This window comes from Pseudophryne corroboree, chromosome 1, assembly GCF_028390025.1.
Source record: "Pseudophryne corroboree isolate aPseCor3 chromosome 1, aPseCor3.hap2, whole genome shotgun sequence".
NCBI classification, from domain to species: domain Eukaryota; kingdom Metazoa; phylum Chordata; class Amphibia; order Anura; family Myobatrachidae; genus Pseudophryne; species Pseudophryne corroboree.
The window spans coordinates 1,161,991,971-1,162,016,412 of record NC_086444.1 but is presented as its reverse complement, the minus strand read 5'-3'; the positions used below and the strand labels follow the sequence as shown (position 1 = coordinate 1,162,016,412).

Below are 24,442 nucleotides of genomic sequence, written 5' to 3'. Positions count from 1 at the left end.
GAAACGCATTGGTGGAAAAGATTGACTCTGCCAGTCTCGATCCCTCAAGACAGAGACAGAGGGAGGTACAACACCTGGATTATGGGGGAGATGTACTAAGCAGTGATAAAAGTGAAGTTTCCCATGGCAACCAATCAGCTGCTCTGTATACTTTTGTAGTATGGAAATTATAAATGTTACGTCAATGCTGATTGGTTGTCATGGGCAACTTCTCCACTGGCTCACTTCTCCACTTTTATCACTGCTTAGTACATCTCCCCCTAAATCTTACATTCTATAATGATTCATCGGAATGGGAGAGAGACTCACAGACTTTGGACGGAACTGTGATACACTGTTTTAAATGTATGTGTGTAAGCGCAATTGTTCTTTTGCCATTTTTTCATTAAAAAAGGATATTATACTATGGCGGTTCCTGTCTGTTTATTTTGAGTACAGCTGGAATACAGGCACTGCAAGGGAATCACTACAAGTGGGGGATTGCGAATAAAAAATATATGCATCACTAGCGCCTCACCTAGGCTCTCTAGAAGACTTTCTGTAGCTCTATGGATGGATTGTGACCCATGGTTCCATATATATATAGTCAGGGTCGGACTGGCCCACAGGGGAACAGGGGAAACCACCGGTGGGCCCTACTGCCTGTGGGCCCTCCTCCTCCGCTAGGGATCAAGTTCCAGAATATCCTAGTGCACTGGATTTATGCATTATACATATGTTACATTATTCTTCACAAAAATTTGGTTTATTATATATTTACCAAGGGGCACAGAACATTTAATGGTTAGCCAAACCTCTGTGGTGGCTGGCCACGCCCCCACTGGAACCTGGCTACACCTTTAAGCATGGGCCCCTATTGTAGCATTCCCCCGGTGAGCCTTTCATACCCCAGTCCGACACTGTATATAGTAGTTCTCAACTCCAGGTAACAAGAGGGACTTACGTGGTTACCTTACCTGTTTGTTATGTTTGGGGGGTATGCTTGATTATTGGGAGGTTTTTATTAAAAGAAAAAGCAAACAAGGCTTTCATTGGACAAAGTCTACTTTTCTCTTGTGAACATTTTTATTTTATTTACACCACTTTTTTGGCTATGAGGAAATCTTTTAGGCGTTTGACTTGCCAAATGCCAACAGTTGAGAGGATGAAGGTTTGTGCGATTGCCCACCACAAGACGTTGCTGTTCATGTCTTCACTCTTTTGTCTGTAGTACTCCTCGCGCTCCTGTGAAATGAAGAGCAAGTGTGCATCATTGTGCAATCGACACATCCTACGTGTTATACACGCTGAGCAAGATGCATGTCAGAACCGCCCAACCGTCCCCGCATAAACGTATAGGCTCCCCTTGTTTATATTACAGGCATGTTTATGTATACAGTCATTCTTCCAAACATCTCTAACGCACAGAGGGCTAGAAACACATGGCAGTCACCTCTGTTATTTGCGTGACTCTGTGATATGACACACATCTGTTGTGCTATCTGTATGGGACACAATTATACCTAATGAGTAGAGTTGTGTTGTGTATCAGCACAAGAATGGAGAAACTCTGGTGGATGATAGACGCACATGAGATCTGGGCTGTTTCCAGAATGGGGTAATAGGGAGTCCAGGAACAGCATGACGGAGGTGTCCAAATGCAACTCCCATCCATCATAGAGTATGCACCAGCAGCTCTTACCCTGTGGATGGGGTCTCCAGGATTCTGCACAATGTTACTTCCAACATGGAGCACCAGTATGGGAGCCGCTGTCGAGTACACTAAACACTATCGGACATCACGGCAGACAGGAAGCTTTGGGGGCAGTGCACATGTGGAGGTATGGGAGAGGCATATGTGATGGGAAGAATGGTGCAGGAACATATGTTACTAGAGGAGACGGGGGTCATACAGTATGTGACAATGGCAAGGAGGATGGGGGTATATGTCACTAGGAGAGGTTGGGTCATGCTGTATATGACAGTTGGAAGAAGACTGGCGGCATACAGTATGTTACAATTGTAAAAAGGCTTGGGGCATATGTTACTAGGGGAGACTGGGGGACATATGTGACAGTGGGAAGAAGGATGGGAAATATGTTACTATGGGGGACTGGACCACATCCTGACTTGTGGACTTTATGACAATGGGAAGGTAGGAGGATGTGTGCATATGTTACTAGGGGAAACTGGGCGACATACTGTATGTGACAAAGAGGTGGAAGTTGGATCATATGTTACTATGGGAGACTAGGGGGCAAATGTGGCAATGGGAAGGAGGATGGGGACATATGCGATAATGGACCTCAGGAGTTGTAGGTGACAATGGGGGACATATGTGAAAATGATAAGGTAGACATGTGACAAAAGGATAGTGTAATATTCCTATGTACTTTGGAGTGTCATTCTAGAGCAAAGTCTGAGCAGTGGTGAGTATTAGATTGGCGTGAGCTATGGAGGAGAGAGGTGGCTGAGTGTCTTTGAATGGGAATTAGGGGAATACGGTGATGGGTTCTTTTCTCACCATCTGTCCCATTATTTGAGGTGGTGGCCCTCCCCTGACTGTGATCATTTCATGACATACTTTTAGAATGGAGTTATATAAATGGGCAGGGAGATCACCAGATCTTTGCTCAGAGAGGGTGGGAGTAATACTTACCCGTTGATACTCTTGTTCTTTCATAATATGATCCACTTCCCCTCGTAGATGTCCCAGACTGTAGGCGACGTCCTTCACTTTGTCTTTTGGGTCAACAGTTGCATAATCAAAAGGATTCTCTCCGATCTGAATGTCCAGGTGTATGCGCTGAAAGCATATCATAAATCTGTTAAGGGAGATGTACCAAGCCTTGGAGAGAGATAAAGATGAGAAGTTTCCCAAGGCAACCAATTAGTTTGTAACTGCCTTTTCAAAGACTGTGATAAATAAATAACAGTTAAAAACTGATGGTTACTATGGGCAACATATCCACTCTATCTATCTCCAAGCCTTGACACATCTTCCCCCTTAGTGTTTTTAATATTGGGCCTAATTCAGACTTGATCGCTTGCTAGGGTTTTTTGTACTGCTGCAAGCAGATAGTCGCCGCCTATAGCGGAGTGTATTTTAGCTGTGCAAGTGTGCGAACACATATTTAGCCGTGCGGTACGAAAAAACTTTTTGCAGCAGTTTCTGAGTAGCCCAGGACTTACTCAGCCGCTGCGATCACTTCAGACTGTTCGGGGAAGGAATAGACGTCAGACACCCGCCCTGCAAGCGCTTGGGAACGCTTGCGTTTTTCCAACCACTCCCTGAAAACAGTCAGTTGACACCCACAAACACCTTCTTCCTGTCAATCTCCTTGCGATCGGCTGTGCGAATGGATTCTGCGTAAAACCCATCGCAAAGCAATGATCCGCTTTGTACCCATGCGACGCGCCCGCGTATTGCTGAATAACCCCCATTGTTTCTACATAAAAAAGCCCCCATGAAAGAGAGGCAGCATTAACAGAATGGCCCAGTATTCCAAATAATTAATGACAGGGTTCTTGTTGGTGAAGAAAAAACCTGCTAACTTAAAGGTCCACTGTCAAACCATTCTGACAAATACATTGCTTTGTTTTTCTCGGTTGCTTCTGTTATTTTCAGAGTCCTTCATAGCCACACAGTACATTGTTTATTTCTAATTGCCTTTGGATATGGCACGGATCAATTCTACTCTGCATATTGAATACAATTTTAAAATTGAAATAGAACATTCCTGGATGATATAAATGTTTTCTTGAAAAGCAAAGCAGGGCAAGATAAAACAAGGAACTAAACACTGCACAAAGGAATATAGAAAGAAATAATTTACAAAGGTATATAATCTATTAAGGAGTTTGGTGGGACTAAGGTACTTACAATACCTTACTGAATGCAGAAAACGTGAATGAGCTCTGCACCAGTAAGGCTGGAGTCTGCTGTCACTACTCTGTGATGTTGTGAATAGATAGCTATTAGATAACACTACGTATTCTACTAGCCTCTCTCACCTAGACTGACTCACATATGGACATGAAGAAGCTTGTTGATCTGAAATAATCTGTTCTGCTATTGAGAATCTAATAATCTGATTGGTTACAGGTTGTCCTAACCCTGGTCTCTCCATCTGCTGCCCATGGGAATGTTAATAGCTTTGAGGAATGAATGTTGTGGGTTTTCCATTTTTGGGTGATGTATTATTTGTCATAATGTCAACATTGACCATGTAGACGTTCATCATGTCCACACTGATGAAATAGCGACATGATAGAATGTTGACATATCGTCCCTGATGGCCCTGACGGCTCAGTGCGGCTTCCGGGTCCGGGCAGTCATGCAATCTCCAATCATTTAGCTTCCTGGTGAGTATTTCTCTCCTTATCCTACCTAATACCTACCCTGAAGCCTAACCCTTCCATTTGTGCCTAACCTTTACCTTCCCCCATCCCGACCCTAACCCTCCTGCTCACAGCCTAACCCTGATGTCGACAATGTCAACGTGGTCACTTTGACATTGTGGTGTTGACAATATGTATTTTGACATTGTCACTGTCAAGCTTTTGACTACACTCCCTCTATGTCAGATTTTTTTAGGTTTTTTTTGGCTGTGTTACGGCATCCTGTTACTAATGGTATCCAAAAGAGAGGTCGACACAATAGGTCAACACCATATAGTCGACATGCATTAGGTCAACAGGTACAAAATGTTGACAGATGAAAGGCCAACATGCATTAAGGCTGATAGGTACTAAAGGTTGACAGATCAATGGTTGTCACACAAATGGTCAACACAAGTCTTTTGTTTTGTTTTTTATGTTTTCCAACTTTTGCTTGATTTACTATCCATGTGGATTACTATTGGGAATCTAACGTGTGGTGAGCGCAGCAGTAGCGGAACAAGCCTCCTTTCCAGAAGCGTGGCAAAACCGAGCGAGCCCATGAGGGCACGTTTCCACTAGTTATGCTCACATACAAAATGAGACCCGCAAAATTTTTATTTTTTTAAATCTTGTGTCAGCCATTTCTGTATCAACCATTGCCAAGTTGACCGTTTGACCCTTTCAACTTTTTGTACCTGTTGACCTTACCCACTGTCTACCTTTTAACTGTCGACCTTTTGACCCTGTCGACCTTTTGCATGTTGACCATATTGGATCGACCTCATGACTATCTGCCTAGACCCTGTAGCTCTATACCAGACCAGTTACTAATTACAAGACAATTGGGTCAATTCATGAAGCAGTGAAAACTGTGGAGAAGTGAACCAGTGAAGAATGTAAAAGTCGAAAAATATCATAGTTCACAATGCCTTGTACTAACCCCAATGCACATGCCCGCTGCTCGTGCATTCAGTCTGCCGTGCGTGCACATGTCGCAAATTGCGTAAACTCGCTCCGGCGATTACGCGCGTTACATGCATATTTACGGTAGAGTTTATGAGCTTGTAGCTGGCGACTCGTTTATAGCATAGTTAACCCATATAGCGTGTTTTATAAGTAATAGTCCCCTTAATAATATCTGCAAGTATGTTTAGTGTAACTGGTTCATGGACATGGGGATTCCTCTTTGCATGATACGAAGGGTCAGGCAAAGGTTGAACGGTGATGTCTAGTATCCAACGGAAGAGTATTTTATTAGAAACATTCCGGTCTTGGTTAGGAAGAGATTGTTCGCTGCTGCGTATAGTTATGCACAAAAGTATATTTGGAACATTAAATGTATTTGCAATTCATTATCCATGCGGCGGAAATCCTGTGGGTACCTCCCACCTGAGCAGTTTGAAATAGTCACAGCCCACCTGTTCGAATCCACCTATGACCTTTTGTCATAATGCAGAGACCCATTCCGGTGTCCAATGAACAATGAGATTGTAGGGACCGTTGTATTGTTACTGTATGTTGTGTATATAAGACCACCAGCCTGGGCCAGCTCACTCACTTCTCTCTACAAAGGTTTTCCCGGTGATGACTGAGAGCTGGTTTCCAGATAGCGCCTGCGATTCATTCCCACGTGTGTAAGTTCTCTGTGGCCATTTTTATCCTTCTATCTTTAGCCATTTACTCTCTCTCTCTGTTGTTATTATTTGCGATCGTTCGCTATTGTGTATATTTCTGTTTAGTTATTCTGTTTAGTTATTAATGTTAGGTCTGTAGTGTATAAGCTGTAACTGTTTCTTTTCCTTTTTACATACTAAAATCATCTAGTAAGGTGTTGGAACCTCACTGAGTGTCGTGTGTTTCACAATTTATTGCTAAAGGTCTCTGAGCATCTCAATCGCTCAAACAGGTTGCTTAATCACAAGGTTTAGTGTTACATTATTGCAGTATCTTGATATTAAGGTTTACAGTATAAGCATACTCTGTGTTTATGGTTTAAAAGGTTATTGACTGTGTGTGCACTCGCTGTGTGTAGTCCATACACCCAGCGCAGCGTGTGTACGTAACTTGCGTACCACGTGCGAAGTCTTTGTGCGCAAATAGCGTACAAAGTGCATAGCACATGCACGTGGTTTTAGCGGCCATTACGGCTACACGGTATTAGGACATAGCTTAGGTTAAAAGGTAAATAATTGACTTTATCAAGAAGAACCAATCAGCAGTGACGTAACATTTATAATATGCATACTATAAAATTAGACAGAGCAGCTGATTGGTTGCCATGGGCAAGTTCTCCACTGGCTCACTTCTCTACTCTTATCACTGTTTCATGAATAGACCCCAATAACACTACATCCATGTAATTTCTAACAACCCATAAAACGTATAGTGTGCATCCTCGAGTGGAGTGACAGGAAGCTTATTGTGAATCCTCCAATAAGCAGACAATGGGCAGGAATTAAGTGGCTTACACTGATTTTCGTTATGGCAGTGTAGACTATTCCCCCGTCTGTGCCGTTACTCTCTACATCACTGACTCAGGATAATTCAGCAGATACCGCGCTGATTTTCAGCATGTCTTTGCAATATTACTTTCATTTTACATTTCTGAAGCATGATCGCATCCACTTTAGCAGCCTCTCCGTCTGGCTCCTGGGAAAATGGACTGTGAAATTGTCTAACTCTAAGTGGATTTGTTGCCTCACTGTTTTTTAGTCTCAGTATAATAACTGTCTAAATATTTTATGTTTCTACAGTGAAGGATTTAGATTTAGAAGTTCGGAATTATTTTGTCTAATGTGTCCTTATTTGATAATTGATGGATAACAGCTGTTGCACGCTTCACTGTACGTTTTCAATAGTCTGCAGTACACAAATGTCAGACAGCGACGGAATGCTTAAGCAGACCCATCCCTTTGCAGTACGCAGCTGGGAGACAGCCATTGTGTGGGCGGAAGCTATATTCAGCCTATGAATTCAAAATGCAAATAAATAAAATACAGAGGCACTAAGGCGGGAATTCAGTAATAGGCGAATACATCCGCCCAGCCAAATCTAAGCGCCAATAGCCGTGCTTTACGGCAACCCGATCTCTTTTGTGTGAGATCGGCTGCTGTAAGCATGGATTCGGGTGTGATAGACATTAAAAAAACAGTCATTAGGTCGACAGGGTCAAAAGGTTGACAGGGTCATAATGTCGACACACAAAAAATTTGTGTGCTATTTTGTGAGTTTCAACATTTTTTAACCAAATTTGTTGAAATGGTTCCTCTCACAGGCCTGCTTCGCTCGCCACAAGGATACTAAATGTAATAGTTTGTGACGGGTGGTCTTCAGTTTGCCGGCTGTCGGGATCCCGTCGCACAGTATACCAGCGCTGGAATCCCGAAATCCCGGCATACCAACACTTTTTCTCCCTCTGGGGGGTTCACGACCCCCCTGGAGGGAGAATAGATAGCGTGGCACACGTAGCACGTCACCATGCCCGCAACGTGGCGAGCGCAGCGAGCCCGCAAGGGGCTCATTTGCGCTCACCCAGCAGTCGGTATGCCGGCGGTCGGGATTCCGGCACCGGTATGCTGGCCGCCGGGAGCCCGGACGCCGGCATACCCTACTACACCCGTTTGTGACATGGATAGTAAATGCAGCAAAAGTTGTAAAAACATTGAGAAAAAAACCCTTAAAAAAAAGTTGTCGACCATATGTCGACATTTTGACCATGTCGACATTTTGACCCTTTTGACCCTTTGAATGTCGACTTTATGGTGTCGACCTTTTGACTGTCTATCAACCAACCAACCAACCACCTCCCATTGATTCGGCCGGGCAGGTGTATTCACCTGGAATTGAATTTTGTGTGAATTTGGGTTCGGCCGGGTGGGTGAAGGGTGCGAGATGCTGTGCTATTGCCAATGTTTAAATGCCGCTGCAATGGCAATTTGCCTGGAATTCAGTTCCCCCTAAGTGCCGCATGCCTCAGTAATAACATTAGTAAATAAATGAATAGGCTGCATGTTCATGAATATTTGGTTTACAGTGTCTCCGCTGGTATAAAGTGTGTTGGTTGTAATATTTGTAGCCATTTTGAAATTATATGGGGAGTCCAAGATCCCCCCCAAATGCAATATTGTCAGGGCTGATTTAAGCCTCCGGGGGACCCAAAACGCTTAGAACAGGGGTCCCCACCCAACTCCCCGGCCTCCTCTCTTGTCATTTCTCCGTCCTCCCTGACTGTGCTGACAAGCAGTGCCAGGGCTGGGGAGCAGAAGCTACAGTCGGGATTGTGTCCCTAAGATTAACTGGCCCGTCCCCACTGCAGGACTGCACAGTGCTTCAACTAGGGGGTGGGGGCCCTGAGAGTGGGGGGCTAGGGGCACTCACCCCCTGTGCCCCCTCCTTAATTCAGCCCTGAATATAGTACAAAGGATTTGCTCCCTAGGGTGCAGGTATTGGAGTCGTACATTAAGTCGACATTCAGAATTTCCATCTGGTCTAAATGTTGACATGTAGAGAATGTTGACATTATGTCAGTCATATTCTGAAGGGTTCCAATGTTTAGACAGACACTGTCTAGGTCGACAGTCATTAGGTCGACCCTATATGGTTGATAGACATTAGGTCAACACTGACAAAAGGTCAACATGCATCAGTTTTACACTGACAAAATGTCAACAGGTTCAAATGGTCTACATGCTAATGGTCAACACACATATGGTCGGCACATGTCTACACAGCTTTTGAAGGTTTTTTTTACATATTTTACACCTTTTTCATACTTTGCCATCCATGTGGACTAAGATTGGGAAAAGTAACCATGCCCACAGCATGGCGAGCAAGGCGAGCCATGCAAGGAGAGGCGGAACACTTATTGGGGTTCCCTGTGCTCTGACGGTGAGAACGTCGACCTTTTGTCTTGACCTTTGTTTTGACCTTTTGTACGTGTGACATTCATAATTACCAATACCATATCGACATTGTGGTTTTGACATTGGGAATACCTGCAGGATACCATCTAGACTCTAATTATTGGGAACACAATCCTATGGAATTATTCCGTTATGTTTCGAAAGAACATAGAACGTCACTCTAGATTCTAGAGTGACGTTCTATGTCCTTTTGAAATCTAACGGAATAATTCCATAGGATTGTGTTCCCAATAATTATTTTTAAACCTGCACAAATAAGATATTTTTCCAATAAATGGGATTATTACATCAAGATGTCTGATGCACATCTTCTCGTTGGTTCGGACAGAACAAAATTTATGGAGAACCGAATTGCACATCTCTAGAATAAATACACTGGTTGTTGTTTGTGTAGGGTTTGGTAGGTGGCGCTGTAGGAGTATCAACTGTCAGTGAGTTCTAGAGTAATTTACTAGATGCAAGAAGCGTAACTTCAATTCCTATGTGACACTACATGCAGCACTATAAATTACTAAACAATAAATTTCCTGAAAGAGAACACTTTATCATCTGCCTCGCCTCAGCCCAGCCAGACTCCTCCTATTCTCTAAGAGACAGAGGAGCAGCTCGTGGGCACCCACCACGTCCGTCTGTCTTCAAACGTGAGTGTGTTGACTGACTGTATGTGAGTGTGAGTCCCTGATTCTGCAAGCCTGCCGTGCCCCCCCTCCCCCCTCACCTCTGCGATAGCCCACATAGTGGAATGTATTATGTTCAGGCTGCTGCCACCTGGCGCATGTGCTCCTGAGTCCGGGGTCCCACACTATGAGCTATCACTGACTGCCGCTCCCCCACGCGATTGTCTCCCGCTCCGGCGTCCCCCCCATCCTTCCTGCATTTGGGCAAATGAAGCAGTCACCCGCTGGCCTGGTCCGCTCCGCTGCCGCATCATATTATCGCTCCGGCGCCACCTCCCACTACGATCGACTGCAACTTGTTATCATCCGCGCTCCCCCCCTCCATGCAATCCCGCGACTTGGTCCCTCATCTGATCAGCACTGGCACAGGCACTCACAGCTATTGGTCTCCCGCTGCTCCCCCCCCCCCCGCGTGTTACTCCCAGCCACTGAGACACCTTATGACAGACTCCAGCCAGTTATTAATGTTATTAACACTCCCCCCCCGCACTCCAGCGTGTTATTAACACTCCCCCCCCCGCCCCGCTCCAGCGTGTTCTTAACACCCCCCCGCGCTCCAGCGTGTTATTAACACTCTCTCCCCCGCCCCGCTCCAGCGTGTTATTAACACCCCCCCGCGCTCCAGCGTGTTATTAACACTCTCTCCCCCGCCCCGCTCCAGCGTGTTATTAACCCCCCCCCGCGCTCCAGCGTGTTATTAACACTCTCTCCCCCGCCCCGCTCCAGCGTGTTATTAACACTCTCCCCCCCTCCAGCTCCAGCGGGTTATGTGGTGAGTGACACACTGGAACCTGCACTCGTGGCGGGTGTGGGACCCGCCACAAGTGCAGGCTCCAGTGTGTTACTCACCACATTCCCCCCCCACATTCAACACAGATAAGTGGTCCAAAGCGCAAAGTCCTTTGAAGAATTTCTAGTTATAACACCCGCACGGTTAAACTGCTCCAAGCAGCATTATTCCCAAAACAACACAGATGAGTGCTTTGGAACACTGTGTTGTTTTGGGAATAATGCTGCTTGGAGAAGTTTAACCGTGCGGATGTTGTAAGTTCTAACATGGCTACACCTGAATACAAAGGCTCTTAGATAAATTCATGGTCCCATAAAACATGAACTAAGCATCTATAAGTTATATGTAAAGTTAAATTGTTGCTGAAGTAAAATGAGTTTCATTTATTGCTAAGTTCCAGATCCTCCTTGAATTTTTATAATGAAAATTCTATAGTATTGTATTGAATAACTTATTCCTATTGTGGCATTTATTTATTATTAGAGATACATGGGCACTGTTATGTAGGATATTTGCATGGTACCCATTTGATCTTTTTTTTTTTATCTTACTGTATTTCATCCAATATTAATTTTAGATAATGGTTTTTAAGTATTACATCTTATACTCAGTGCCGGCGCCACCCCCACCATGAGTGCAGACTCCAGCACGTTACTATCCCCCCCTACCCTTTCAAGATTGCAGACCCTCTCATGTTGCCCCCCCCTCCCAGCCGGCCCTAACAGGCACCAGCGACAGGGAGTCCAAGCCTGGCAATCCCTACCCCGTGCACAAGTGCATTTTAAAGGGCAATATCCGCCCGCTTTCCACCCTCACCAGAGCCACAGCATCAGCCAGAAGGACAACCACAGTCAGTGCCTCGCACCTCAGCTGGCTGTCATTCATGTGACCGGCAGGAGATTTGCAGCAACAGCGCCTCTCTAGTGCCTGAGAGGTGTCAGCTGACTGTAGATGGCCAAAATAGCATGGCAAAACATTAATGTATATATATATATAACACTTATAAGATGCCGACTTCGCACTTTTTTACCTGAGGGGCCGGCTATGGGGGGGGGGGGTTGTTGGGGGGGAGTCAGCTGAAGATCTGCCTAGGGTGCTGAGAAACCTTGCACCGGCCCTGCTCCTAGGACCTTATTCAGTAAGGATTGCAGATTCTGCTTTTTAGCAGTATCTGCAATCCTTGCAATCATATGCTGAGGCCGCCCATCGCAGGGCAAGGTCGCCCAGCATGCGACCAGACGCCCACCGCAATTACAGCGTGGTTGCAGAAATTGTGGATACCTTCTGCCGGCGCAGCCTGTCTCGACGTCAGGAATTCTCGACGCCATTTTCTCGATCGGAGCATCTGCATGTGACGGCACGCAGTCGCCCCTAAAACATCACGACATGCCCCCATTTCCCCAATGCTGCCCTGAAATCTCTCGGTCGCCGCCCCCGCCCGCCCCCTCGAACGCCTCTGCCTGTCAATCATGAAGAGGCATTGCAGTTAATTCGATCCACTCGCATTAACTGCTCGTGCACTCACAGGACGGAAGCTGCACGTTTGCAGAGCGCACCTTTCTCAAAATATGTGGTCGCATCACCTGAACAAGACCCTTAGGACCTTATTCAATAAGGATTGCAGTTTCTGCTAAAAAGCAGTTGCTGCAATCAAATAATTACCGCCCAGAAATAGAGAAAAATCTCCCATTGCAGAAATTGCAAATGCATCGCAATATGCGCACTGATCGCAAGACCATACGCAATTACCGTGACATCGCAGATTTCTCCTATCTGCGCCAGGGAAGGTCGTACACAAATCTTGCGACACAAGAGGCTAGAAGTGGTCGTTGCTGACGTCAGAGGCCCTCCTTAAAAACGCCTGAGGCACACCCAGAAAACGTCAGGTTTCCGCCCAGAAACGCCGGCTTCCTGTCAGTCAAACAGCAGCTGCATTGCGTTCACGATGTGTACGCAATTTCTGTCGCTATTTCGCTATTTCCCTTCATGCCTGTGCAATGCGAACGCAAATTTTGCAATCCTTACTGAATAAGGGGCAGATGTATTCAGCCTGGATAAGTGATAAAGCAGTGAGCTGATTGGCTGGTGCATTATCACCTTGCATTTATCACTGCTTTATCACTTCTCCAGGCTTAATACTAGAGATGAGCGGGTTCGGTTCCTCGGAATCCGAACCCGCCCGAACTTCATGTTTTTTTTCACGGGTCCGAGCGACTCGGATCTTCCCGCCTTGCTCGGTTAACCCGAGCGCGCCCGAACGTCATCATGACGCTGTCGGATTCTCGCGAGGCTCGGATTCTATCGCGAGACTCGGATTCTATATAAGGAGCCGCGCGTCGCCGCCATTTTCACACGTGCATTGAGATTCATAGGGAGAGGACGTGGCTGGCGTCCTCTCCATTTAGATTAGAAGAGAGAGAGTGAGATTGATTTTAAACAGAGACACTTGATTTACTGGAGCTTAGGACTACTGTAGAGAGTGCAGAGTTTAGTAGTGACTGACCACAGTGACCACCAGACAGTGCAGTTTTATTTAATATAATCCGTTCTCTGCCTGAAAAAAACGATACACAGTGACTCAGTCACATACCATATCTGTGTGCACTGCTCAGCCCAGTGTGCTGCATCATCTATGTATATATCTGACTGTGCTCACACAGCTTATAATTGTGGGGGAGACTGGGGAGCAGTGCCAGTTATAGGTTATAGCAGGAGCCAGGAGTACATATTATTAAAATTAAACAGTGCACACTTTTGCTGCAGGAGTGCCACTGCCAGTGTGACTGACCAGTGACCTGACCACACTGACCACCAGTATAGTTAGTAGTATACTATATTGTGATTGCCTGAAAAAGTTAAACACTCGTCGTGTGACTTCACTTGTGTGGTGTTTTTTTTTTTATTCTATAAAAAACTCATTCTGCTGACAGACAGTGTCCAGCAGGTCCGTCATTATATAATATATATACCTGTCCGGCTGCAGTAGTGATATATATATATTTTTTATATCATTATTTATCATCCAGTCGCAGCAGACACAGTACGGTAGTTCACGGCTGTAGCTACCTCTGTGTCGGCACTCGGCAGTCCATCCATAATTGTATACCACCTACCCGTGGTTTTTTTTTCTTTCTTCTTTATACATACATACTACATCTCATTATCAACCAGTCTATATTAGCAGCAGACACAGTACAGTAGTCCACGGCTGTAGCTACCTCTGTGTCGGCACTCGGCAGTCCGTCCATAATTGTATACCACCTACCCGTGGTTTTTTTTTCTTTCTTCTTTATACATACATACTACATCTCTTTATCAACCAGTCTATATTAGCAGCAGACACAGTACAGTAGTCCACGGCTGTAGCTACCTCTGTGTCGGCACTCGGCAGTCCATCCATAATTGTATACCACCTACCCGTGGTTTTTTTTTCTTTCTTCTTTATACATACATACTACATCTCATTATCAACCAGTCTATATTAGCAGCAGACACAGTACAGTACGGTAGTCCACGGCTGTAGCTACCTCTGTGTCGGCACTCGGCAGTCCGTCCATAATTGTATACCACCTACCCGTGGTTTTTTTTTCTTTCTTCTTTATACATACATACTACATCTCTTTATCAACCAGTCTATATTAGCAGCAGACACTGTACAGTAGTCCACGGCTGTAGCTACCTCTGTGTCGGCACTCGGCAGTCCATCCATAATTGTATACCACCTACCCGTGGTTTTTTTTTCTTTCTTCTTTATACATACATACTACATCTCTTTATCAACCAGTCTATATTAGCAGCAGACACAGTACAGTAGTCCACGGCTGTAGCTACCTCTGTGTCGGCACTCGGCAGTCCGTCCATAATTGTATACCACCTACCCGTGGTTTTTTTTCTTTCTTCTTTATACATACATACTACATCTCTTTATCAACCAGTCTATATTAGCAGCAGACACAGTACAGTAGTCCACGGCTGTAGCTACCTCTGTGTCGGCACTCGGCAGTCCATCCATAATTGTATACCACCTACCCGTGGTTTTTTTTTCTTTCTTCTTTATACATACATACTACATCTCTTTATCAACCAGTCTATATTAGCAGCAGACACAGTACAGTAGTCCACGGCTGTAGCTACCTCTGTGTCGGCACTCGGCAGTCCATCCATAATTGTATACCACCTACCCGTGGTTTTTTTTTCTTTCTTCTTTATACATACATACTACATCTCTATCAACCAGTCTATATTAGCAGCAGACACAGTACAGTAGTCCACGGCTGTAGCTACCTCTGTGTCGGCACTCGGCAGTCCGTCCATAATTGTATACCACCTACCCGTGGTTTTTTTTTCTTTCTTCTTTATACATACATACTACATCTCTTTATTAACCAGTCTATATTAGCAGCAGACACAGTACAGTAGTCCACGGCTGTAGCTACCTCTGTGTCGGCACTCGGCAGTCCATCCATAATTGTATACTAGTATCCATCCATCTCCATTGTTTACCTGAGGTGCCTTTTAGTTGTGCCTATTAAAATATGGAGAACAAAAATGTTGAGGTTCCAAAATTAGGGAAAGATCAAGATCCACTTCCACCTCGTGCTGAAGCTGCTGCCACTAGTCATGGCCGAGACGATGAAATGCCAGCAACGTCGTCTGCCAAGGCCGATGCCCAATGTCATAGTACAGAGCATGTCAAATCCAAAACACCAAATATCAGTAAAAAAAGGACTCCAAAACCTAAAATAAAATTGTCGGAGGAGAAGCGTAAACTTGCCAATATGCCATTTACCACACGGAGTGGCAAGGAACGGCTGAGGCCCTGGCCTATGTTCATGGCTAGTGGTTCAGCTTCACATGAGGATGGAAGCACTCAGCCTCTCGCTAGAAAAATGAAAAGACTCAAGCTGGCAAAAGCAGTAGCACCGCAAAGAACTGTGCGTTCTTCGAAATCCCAAATCCACAAGGAGAGTCCGACTCCAATTGTGTCGGTTGCGATGCCTGACCTTCCCAACACTGGACGTGAAGAGCATGCGCCTTCCACCATTTGCACGCCCCCTGCAAGTGATGGAAGGAGCACCCGCAGCCCAGTTCCTGATAGTCAGATTGAAGATGTCAGTGTTGAAGTACACCAGGATGAGGAGGATATGGGTGTTGCTGGCGCTGGGGAGGAAATTGACCAGGAGGATTCTGATGGTGAGGTGGTTTGTTTAAGTCAGGCACCCGGGGAGACACCTGTTGTCCGTGGGAGGAATATGGCCGTTGACATGCCTGGTGAAAATACCAAAAAAATCAGCTCTTCGGTGTGGAAGTATTTCACCAGAAATGCGGACAACAGGTGTCAAGCCGTGTGTTCCCTTTGTCAAGCTGTAATAAGTAGGGGTAAGGACGTTAACCACCTCGGAACATCCTCCCTTATACGTCACCTGCAGCGCATTCATAATAAGTCAGTGACAAGTTCAAAAACTTGGGCCGACAGCGGAAGCAGTCCACTGACCAGTAAATCCCTTCCTCTTGTAACCAAGCTCACGCAAACCACCCCACCAACTCCCTCAGTGTCAATTTCCTCCTTCCCCAGGAATGCCAATAGTCCTGCAGGCCATGTCACTGGCAATTCTGATGATTCCTCTCCTGCCTGGGATTCCTCCGATGCATCCTTGCGTGTAACGCCTACTGCTGCTGGCGCTGCTGTTGTTGCTGCTGGGAGTCGATGGTCATCCCAGAGGGGAAGTCGTAAGACCACTTGTACTACTTCCACCAAGCAATTGACTGTCCAACAGTCCTTTGCGAGGAAGATGAAATATCACAGCAGTCATCCTACTGCAAAGCGGATAACTGAGGCCTTGACATCCTGGGTGGTGAGAAACGTGGTTCCGGTATCCATCATTACTGCAGAGCCAACTAGAGACTTGTTGGAGGTACTGTGTCCCCGGTACCAAATACCATCTAGGTTCCATTTCTCTAGGCAGGCGATACCGAAAATGTACACAGACCTCAGAAAAAGAGTCACCAGTGTCCTAAAAAATGCAGCTGTACCCAATGTCCACTTAACCACGGACATGTGGACAAGTGGAGCAGGGCAGGGTCAGGACTATATGACTGTGACAGCCCACTGGGTAGATGTATGGACTCCCGCCGCAAGAACAGCAGCGGCGGCACCAGTAGCAGCATCTCGCAAACGCCAACTCTTTCCTAGGCAGGCTACGCTTTGTATCACCGGTTTCCAGAATACGCACACAGCTGAAAACCTCTTACGGCAACTGAGGAAGATCATCGCGGAATGGCTTACCCCAATTGGACTCTCCTGTGGATTTGTGGCATCGGACAACGCCAGCAATATTGTGTGTGCATTAAATATGGGCAAATTCCAGCACGTCCCATGTTTTGCACATACCTTGAATTTGGTGGTGCAGAATTTTTTAAAAAACGACAGGGGCGTGCAAGAGATGCTGTCGGTGGCCAGAAGAATTGCGGGACACTTTCGGCGTACAGGCACCACGTACAGAAAACTGGAGCACCACCAAAAACTACTGAACCTGCCCTGCCATCATCTGAAGCAAGAAGTGGTAACGAGGTGGAATTCAACCCTCTATATGCTTCAGAGGTTGGAGGAGCAGCAAAAGGCCATTCAAGCCTATACAATTGAGCACGATATAGGAGGTGGAATGCACCTGTCTCAAGCGCAGTGGAGAATGATTTCAACGTTGTGCAAGGTTCTGATGCCCTTTGAACTTGCCACACGTGAAGTCAGTTCAGACTAGAGATGAGCGCCTGAAATTTTTCGGGTTTTGTGTTTTGGTTTTGGGTTCGGTTCCGCGGCCGTGTTTTGGGTTCGACCGCGTTTTGGCAAAACCTCACCGAATTTTTTTTGTCGGATTCGGGTGTGTTTTGGATTCGGGTGTTTTTTTTAAAAAACACTAAAAAACAGCTTAAATCATAGAATTTGGGGGTCATTTTGATCCCATATTATTATTAACCTCAAAAACCATAATTTCCACTCATTTTCAGTCTATTCTGAATACCTCACACCTCACAATATTATTTTTAGTCCTAAAATTTGCACCAAGGTCGCTGGATGACTAAGCTAAGCGACACTAGTGGCCGACACAAACACCTGGCCCATCTAGGAGTGGCACTGCAGTGTCACGCAGGATGTCCCTTCCAAAAAACCCTCCCCAATCAGCACATGACGCAAAGAAAAAAAGAGGCGCAATGAGGTAGCTGACTGTGTGAGTAAGATAAGCGACCCTAGTGGCCGACACAAACACCGGGCCCATTTAGGAGTGGCACTGCAGTGTCACGCAGGATGTCCCTTCCAAAAAACCCTCCCCAATCAGCACATGACGCAAAGAAAAAAAGAGGCGCAATGAGGTAGCTGACTGTGTGAGTAAGATAAGCGACCCTAGTGGCCAACACAAACACCGGGCCCATTTAGGAGTGGCACTGCAGTGTCACGCAGGATGTCCCTTCCCAAAAACCCTCCCCAATCAGCACATGACGCAAAGAAAAAAAGAGGCGCAATGAGGTAGCTGACTGTGTGAGTAAGATTAGCGACCCTAGTGGCCGACACAAACACCGGGCCCATTTAGGAGTGGCACTGCAGTGTCACGCAGGATGTCCCTTCCAAAAAACCCTCCCCAATCAGCACATGACGCAAAGAAAAAAAGAGGCGCAATGAGGTAGCTGACTGTGTGAGTAAGATTAGCGACCCTAGTGGCCGACACAAACACCGGGCCCATTTAGGAGTGGCACTGCAGTGTCACGCAGGATGTCCCTTCCAAAAAACCCTCCCCAATCAGCACATGACGCAAAGAAAAAAAGAGGCGCAATGAGGTAGCTGACTGTGTGAGTAAGATTAGCGACCCTAGTGGCCGACACAAACACCGGGCCCATTTAGGAGTGGCACTGCAGTGTCACGCAGGATGTCCCTTCCAAAAAACCCTCCCCAATCAGCACATGACGCAAAGAAAAAAAGAGGCGCAATGAGGTAGCTGACTGTGTGAGTAAGATTAGCGACCCTAGTGGCCGACACAAACACCGGGCCCATTTAGGAGTGGCACTGCAGTGTCACGCAGGATGTCCCTTCCAAAAAACCCTCCCCAATCAGCACATGACGCAAAGAAAAAAAGAGGCGCAATGAGGTAGCTGACTGTGTGAGTAAGATTAGAAGACCCTAGTGGCCGACACAAACACCGGGCCCATTTAGGAGTGGCACTGCAGTGTCACGCAGGATGTCCCTTCCAAAAAACCCTCCCCAAACAGCACATGACGCAAAGAAAAATAAAAGAAAAAAGAGGTGCAAGATGGAATTGTCCTTGGGCCCTCCCACCCACCCTTATGTTGTATAAACAAAACAGGACATGCACACTTTAACCAACCCATCATTTCAGTGACAGGGTCTGCCACACGACTGTGACTGATATGACGGGTTGGTTTGGACCCCCCCCAAAAAAAGAAGCAATTAATCTCTCCTTGCACAAACTGGCTCTACAGAGGCAAGATGTCCACCTCATCATCACCCTCCGATATATCACCGTGTACATCCCCCTCCTCACAGATTATCAATTCGTCCCCACTGGAATCCACCATCTCAGCTCCCTGTGTACTTTGTGGAGGCAATTGCTGCTGGTCAATGTCTCCGCGGAGGAATTGATTATAATTCATTTTAATGAACATCATCTTCTCCACATTTTCTGGATGTAACCTCGTACGCCGATTGCTGACAAGGTGAGCGGCGGCACTAAACACTCTTTCGGAGTACACACTTGTGGGAGGGCAACTTAGGTAGAATAAAGCCAGTTTGTGCAATGGCCTCCAAATTGCCTCTTTTTCCTGCCAGTATAAGTATGGACTGTGTGACGTGCCTACTTGGATGCGGTCACTCATATAATCCTCCACCATTCTTTCAATGGTGAGAGAATCATATGCAGTGACAGTAGACGACATGTCCGTAATCGTTGTCAGGTCCTTCAGTCCGGACCAGATGTCAGCATCAGCAGTCGCTCCAGACTGCCCTGCATCACCGCCAGCGAGTGGGCTCGGAATTCTGAGCCTTTTCCTCGCACCCCCAGTTGCGGGAGAATGTGAAGGAGGAGATGTTGACAGGTCGCGTTCCGCTTGACTTGACAATTTTCTCACCAGCAGGTCTTTCAACCCCAGCAGACTTGTGTCTGCCGGAAAGAGAGATCCAAGGTAGGCTTTAAATCTAGGATCGAGCACGGTGGCCAAAATGTAGTGCTCTGATTTCAACAGATTGACCACCCGTGAATCCTTGTTAAGCGAATTAAGGGCTCCATCCACAAGTCCCACATGCCTAGCGGAATCGCTCCGTGTTAGCTCCTCCTTCAATGTCTCCAGCTTCTTCTGCAAAAGCCTGATGAGGGGAATGACCTGACTCAGGCTGGCAGTGTCTGAACTGACTTCACGTGTGGCAAGTTCAAAGGGCATCAGAACCTTGCACAACGTTGAAATCATTCTCCACTGCGCTTGAGACAGGTGCATTCCACCTCCTATATCGTGCTCAATTGTATAGGCTTGAATGGCCTTTTGCTGCTCCTCCAACCTCTGAAGCATATAGAGGGTTGAATTCCACCTCGTTACCACTTCTTGCTTCAGATGATGGCAGGGCAGGTTCAGTAGTTTTTGGTGGTGCTCCAGTCTTCTGTACGTGGTGCCTGTACGCCGAAAGTGTCCCGCAATTTTTCTGGCCACCGACAGCATCTCTTGCACGCCCCTGTCGTTTTTTAAATAATTCTGCACCACCAAATTCAAGGTATGTGCAAAACATGGGACGTGCTGGAATTTGCCCATATTTAATGCACACACAATATTGCTGGCGTTGTCCGATGCCACAAATCCACAGGAGAGTCCAATTGGGGTAAGCCATTCCGCGATGATCTTCCTCAGTTGCCGTAAGAGGTTTTCAGCTGTGTGCGTATTCTGGAAACCGGTGATACAAAGCGTAGCCTGCCTAGGAAAGAGTTGGCGTTTGCGAGATGCTGCTACTGGTGCCGCCGCTGCTGTTCTTGCGGCGGGAGTCCATACATCTACCCAGTGGGCTGTCACAGTCATATAGTCCTGACCCTGCCCTGCTCCACTTGTCCACATGTCCGTGGTTAAGTGGACATTGGGTACAACTGCATTTTTTAGGACACTGGTGAGTCTTTTTCTGACGTCCGTGTACATTCTCGGTATCGCCTGCCTAGAGAAGTGGAACCTAGATGGTATTTGGTAACGGGGGCACACTGCCTCAATAAATTGTCTAGTTCCCTGTGAACTAACGGCGGATACCGGATGCACGTCTAACACCAACATAGTTGTCAAGGCCTCAGTTATCCGCTTTGCAGCAGGATGACTGCTGTGATATTTCATCTTCCTCGCAAAGGACTGTTGAACAGTCAATTGCTTACTGGAAGTAGTACAAGTGGGCTTACGACTTCCCCTCTGGGATGACCATCGACTCCCAGCAGCAACAACAGCAGCGCCAGCAGCAGTAGGCGTTACACGCAAGGATGCATCGGAGGAATCCCAGGCAGGAGAGGACTCGTCAGAATTGCCAGTGACATTGCCTGCAGGACTATTGGCATTCCTGGGGAAGGAGGAAATTGACACTGAGGGAGTTGGTGGGGTGGTTTGCGTGAGCTTGGTTACAAGAGGAAGGGATTTACTGGTCAGTGGACTGCTTCCGCTGTCACCCAAAGTTTTTGAACTTGTCACTGACTTATTATGAATGCGCTGCAGGTGACGTATAAGGGAGGATGTTCCGAGGTGGTTAACGTCCTTACCCCTACTTATTACAGCTTGACAAAGGGAACACACGGCTTGACACCTGTTGTCCGCATTTCTGTTGAAATAGTTCCACACCGAAGAGCTGATTTTTTTGGTATTTTCACCAGGCATGTCAACGGCCATATTCCTCCCACGGACAACAGGTGTCTCCCCGGGTGCCTGACTTAAACAAACCACCTCACCATCAGAATCCTCCTGGTCAATTTCCTCCCCAGCGCCAGCAACACCCATATCCTCCTCATCCTGGTGTACTTCAACACTGACATCTTCAATCTATCAGGAACTGGACTGCGGGTGCTCCTTCCAGCACTTGCAGGGGGCGTGCAAATGGTGGAAGGCGCATGCTCTTCACGTCCAGTGTTAGGAAGGTCAGGCATCGCAACCGACACAATTGGACTCTCCTTGTGGATTTGGGATTTCGAAGAACGCACAGTTCTTTGCGGTGCTACTGCTTTTGCCAGCTTGAGTCTTTTCATTTTTCTAGCGAGAGGCTGAGTGCCTCCTTCCTCATGTGAAGCTGAACCACTAGCCATGAACATAGGCCAGGGCCTCAGCCGTTCCTTGCCACTCCGTGTGGTAAATGGCATATTGGCAAGTTTACGCTTCTCCTCCGACAATTTTATTTTAGGTTTTGGAGTCCTTTTTTTACTGATATTTGGTGTTTTGGATTTGACATGCTCTGTACTATGACATTGGGCATCGGCCTTGGCAGACGACGTTGCTGGCATTTCATCGTCTCGGCCATGACTAGTGGCAGCAGCTTCAGCACGAGGTGGAAGTGGATCTTGATCTTTCCCTAATTTTGGAACCTCAACATTTTTGTTCTCCATATTTTAATAGGCACAACTAAAAGGCACCTCAGGTAAACAATGGAGATGGATGGATACTAGTATACAATTATGGACGGATTGCCGAGTGCCGACACAGAGGTAGCTACAGCCGTGAACTACCGTACTGTGTCTGCTGCTAATATAGACTGGTTGATAAAGAGATGTCGTAGTATGTATGTATGAAGAAGAAAGAAAAAAAAACCACGGTTAGGTGGTATACAATTATGGACGGACTGCCGAGTGCCGACACAGAGGTAGCCACAGCCGTGAACTACCGTACTGTACTGTGTCTGCTGCTAATATAGACTGGTTGATAAAGAGATGTAGTAGTATGTATGTATAAAGAAGAAAGAAAAAAAAAACACGGGTAGGTGGTATACAATTATGGACGGACTGCCGAGTGCCGACACAGAGGTAGCCACAGCCGTGAACTACCGTACTGTACTGTGTCTGCTGCTAATATAGACTGGTTGATAAAGAGATGTCGTAGTATGTATGTATGAAGAAGAAAGAAAAAAAAACCACGGTTAGGTGGTATACAATTATGGACGGACTGCCGAGTGCCGACACAGAGGTAGCCACAGCCGTGAACTACCGTACTGTACTGTGTCTGCTGCTAATATAGACTGGTTGATAAAGAGATGTCGTAGTATGTATGTATAAAGAAGAAAGAAAAAAAAACCACGGTTAGGTGGTATACAATTATGGACGGACTGCCGAGTGCCGACACAGAGGTAGCCACAGCCGTGAACTACCGTACTGTACTGTGTCTGCTGCTAATATAGACTGGTTGATAAAGAGATGTAGTAGTATGTATGTATAAAGAAGAAAGAAAAAAAAACCACGGGTAGGTGGTATACAATTATGGATGGACTGCCGAGTGCCGACACAGAGGTAGCTACAGCCGTGAACTACCGTACTGTGTCTGCTGCGACTGGATGATAAATAATGATATAAAAAATATATATATATCACTACTGCAGCCGGACAGGTATATATATTATATAATGACGGACCTGCTGGACACTGTCTGTCAGCAGAATGAGTTTTTTATAGAATAAAAAAAAAAACACCACACAAGTGAAGTCACACGACGAGTGTTTAACTTTTTCAGGCAATCACAATATAGTATACTACTAACTATACTGGTGGTCAGTGTGGTCAGGTCACTGGTCAGTCACACTGGCAGTGGCACTCCTGCAGCAAAAGTGTGCACTGTTTAATTTTAATATAATATGTACTCCTGGCTCCTGCTATAACCTATAACTGGCACTGCAGTGCTCCCCAGTCTCCCCCACAATTATAAGCTGTGTGAGCTGAGCACAGTCAGATATATAATATATACATAGATGATGCAGGCATGCAGCACACTGGGCTGAGCAGTGCACACAGATATGGTATGTGACTGAGTCACTGTGTGTACCGTTTTTTTCAGGCAGAGAACGGATATATTAAATAAAACAACTGCACTGCTGGTGGTCACTTTGGTCAGTCACTAAACTCTGCACTCTCTTCTACAGTATCAGCCTCAGGTCAATCTCTCTCTCTCTCTCCTAATCTAAATGGAGAGGACGCCAGCCACGTCCTCTCCCTATCAATCTCAATGCACGTGTGAAAATGGCGGCGACGCGCGGCTCCTTATATAGAATCCGAGTCTCGCGAGAATCCGACAGCGTCATGATGACGTTCGGGCGCGCTCGGGTTAACCGAGCAAGGCGGGAAGATCCGAGTCGCTCGGACCCGTGAAAAAAAACATGAAGTTCGTGCGGGTTCGGATTCAGAGAAACCGAACCCGCTCATCTCTAGTTCAGACACTGCCAGCCTGAGTCAGGTCATTCCCCTCATCAGGCTTTTGCAGAAGAAGCTGGAGACATTGAAGGAGGAGCTAACACGGAGCGATTCCGCTAGGCATGTGGGACTTGTGGATGGCGCCCTTAATTCGCTTAACAAGGATTCACGGGTGGTCAATCTGTTGAAATCAGAGCACTACATTTTGGCCACCGTGCTCGATCCTAGATTTAAAGCCTACCTTGGATCTCTCTTTCCGGCAGACACAAGTCTGCTGGGGTTGAAAGA

General features: G+C 46.4%; 1 protein-coding gene across 1 annotated transcript in view; it reads right to left on the bottom strand.

The window, feature by feature from the left end:
• Positions 1–1,058: 1,058 nt before the first annotated feature.
• Positions 1,059–24,442, bottom strand: part of LOC135050803 (transmembrane emp24 domain-containing protein 11-like) — a 31,604-nt gene continuing 8,220 nt past the window's right edge. Inside the window, exons 4-5 of the mRNA XM_063957127.1 lie at positions 2,639–2,785; positions 1,059–1,224 (exon numbers count right to left, since the gene is read on the bottom strand). Of these exons, the coding sequence (XP_063813197.1) occupies positions 1,075–1,224; positions 2,639–2,785 (297 nt within the window). The 3' untranslated portion in view covers positions 1,059–1,074. The remainder of the gene's footprint in view (positions 1,225–2,638; positions 2,786–24,442) is intronic.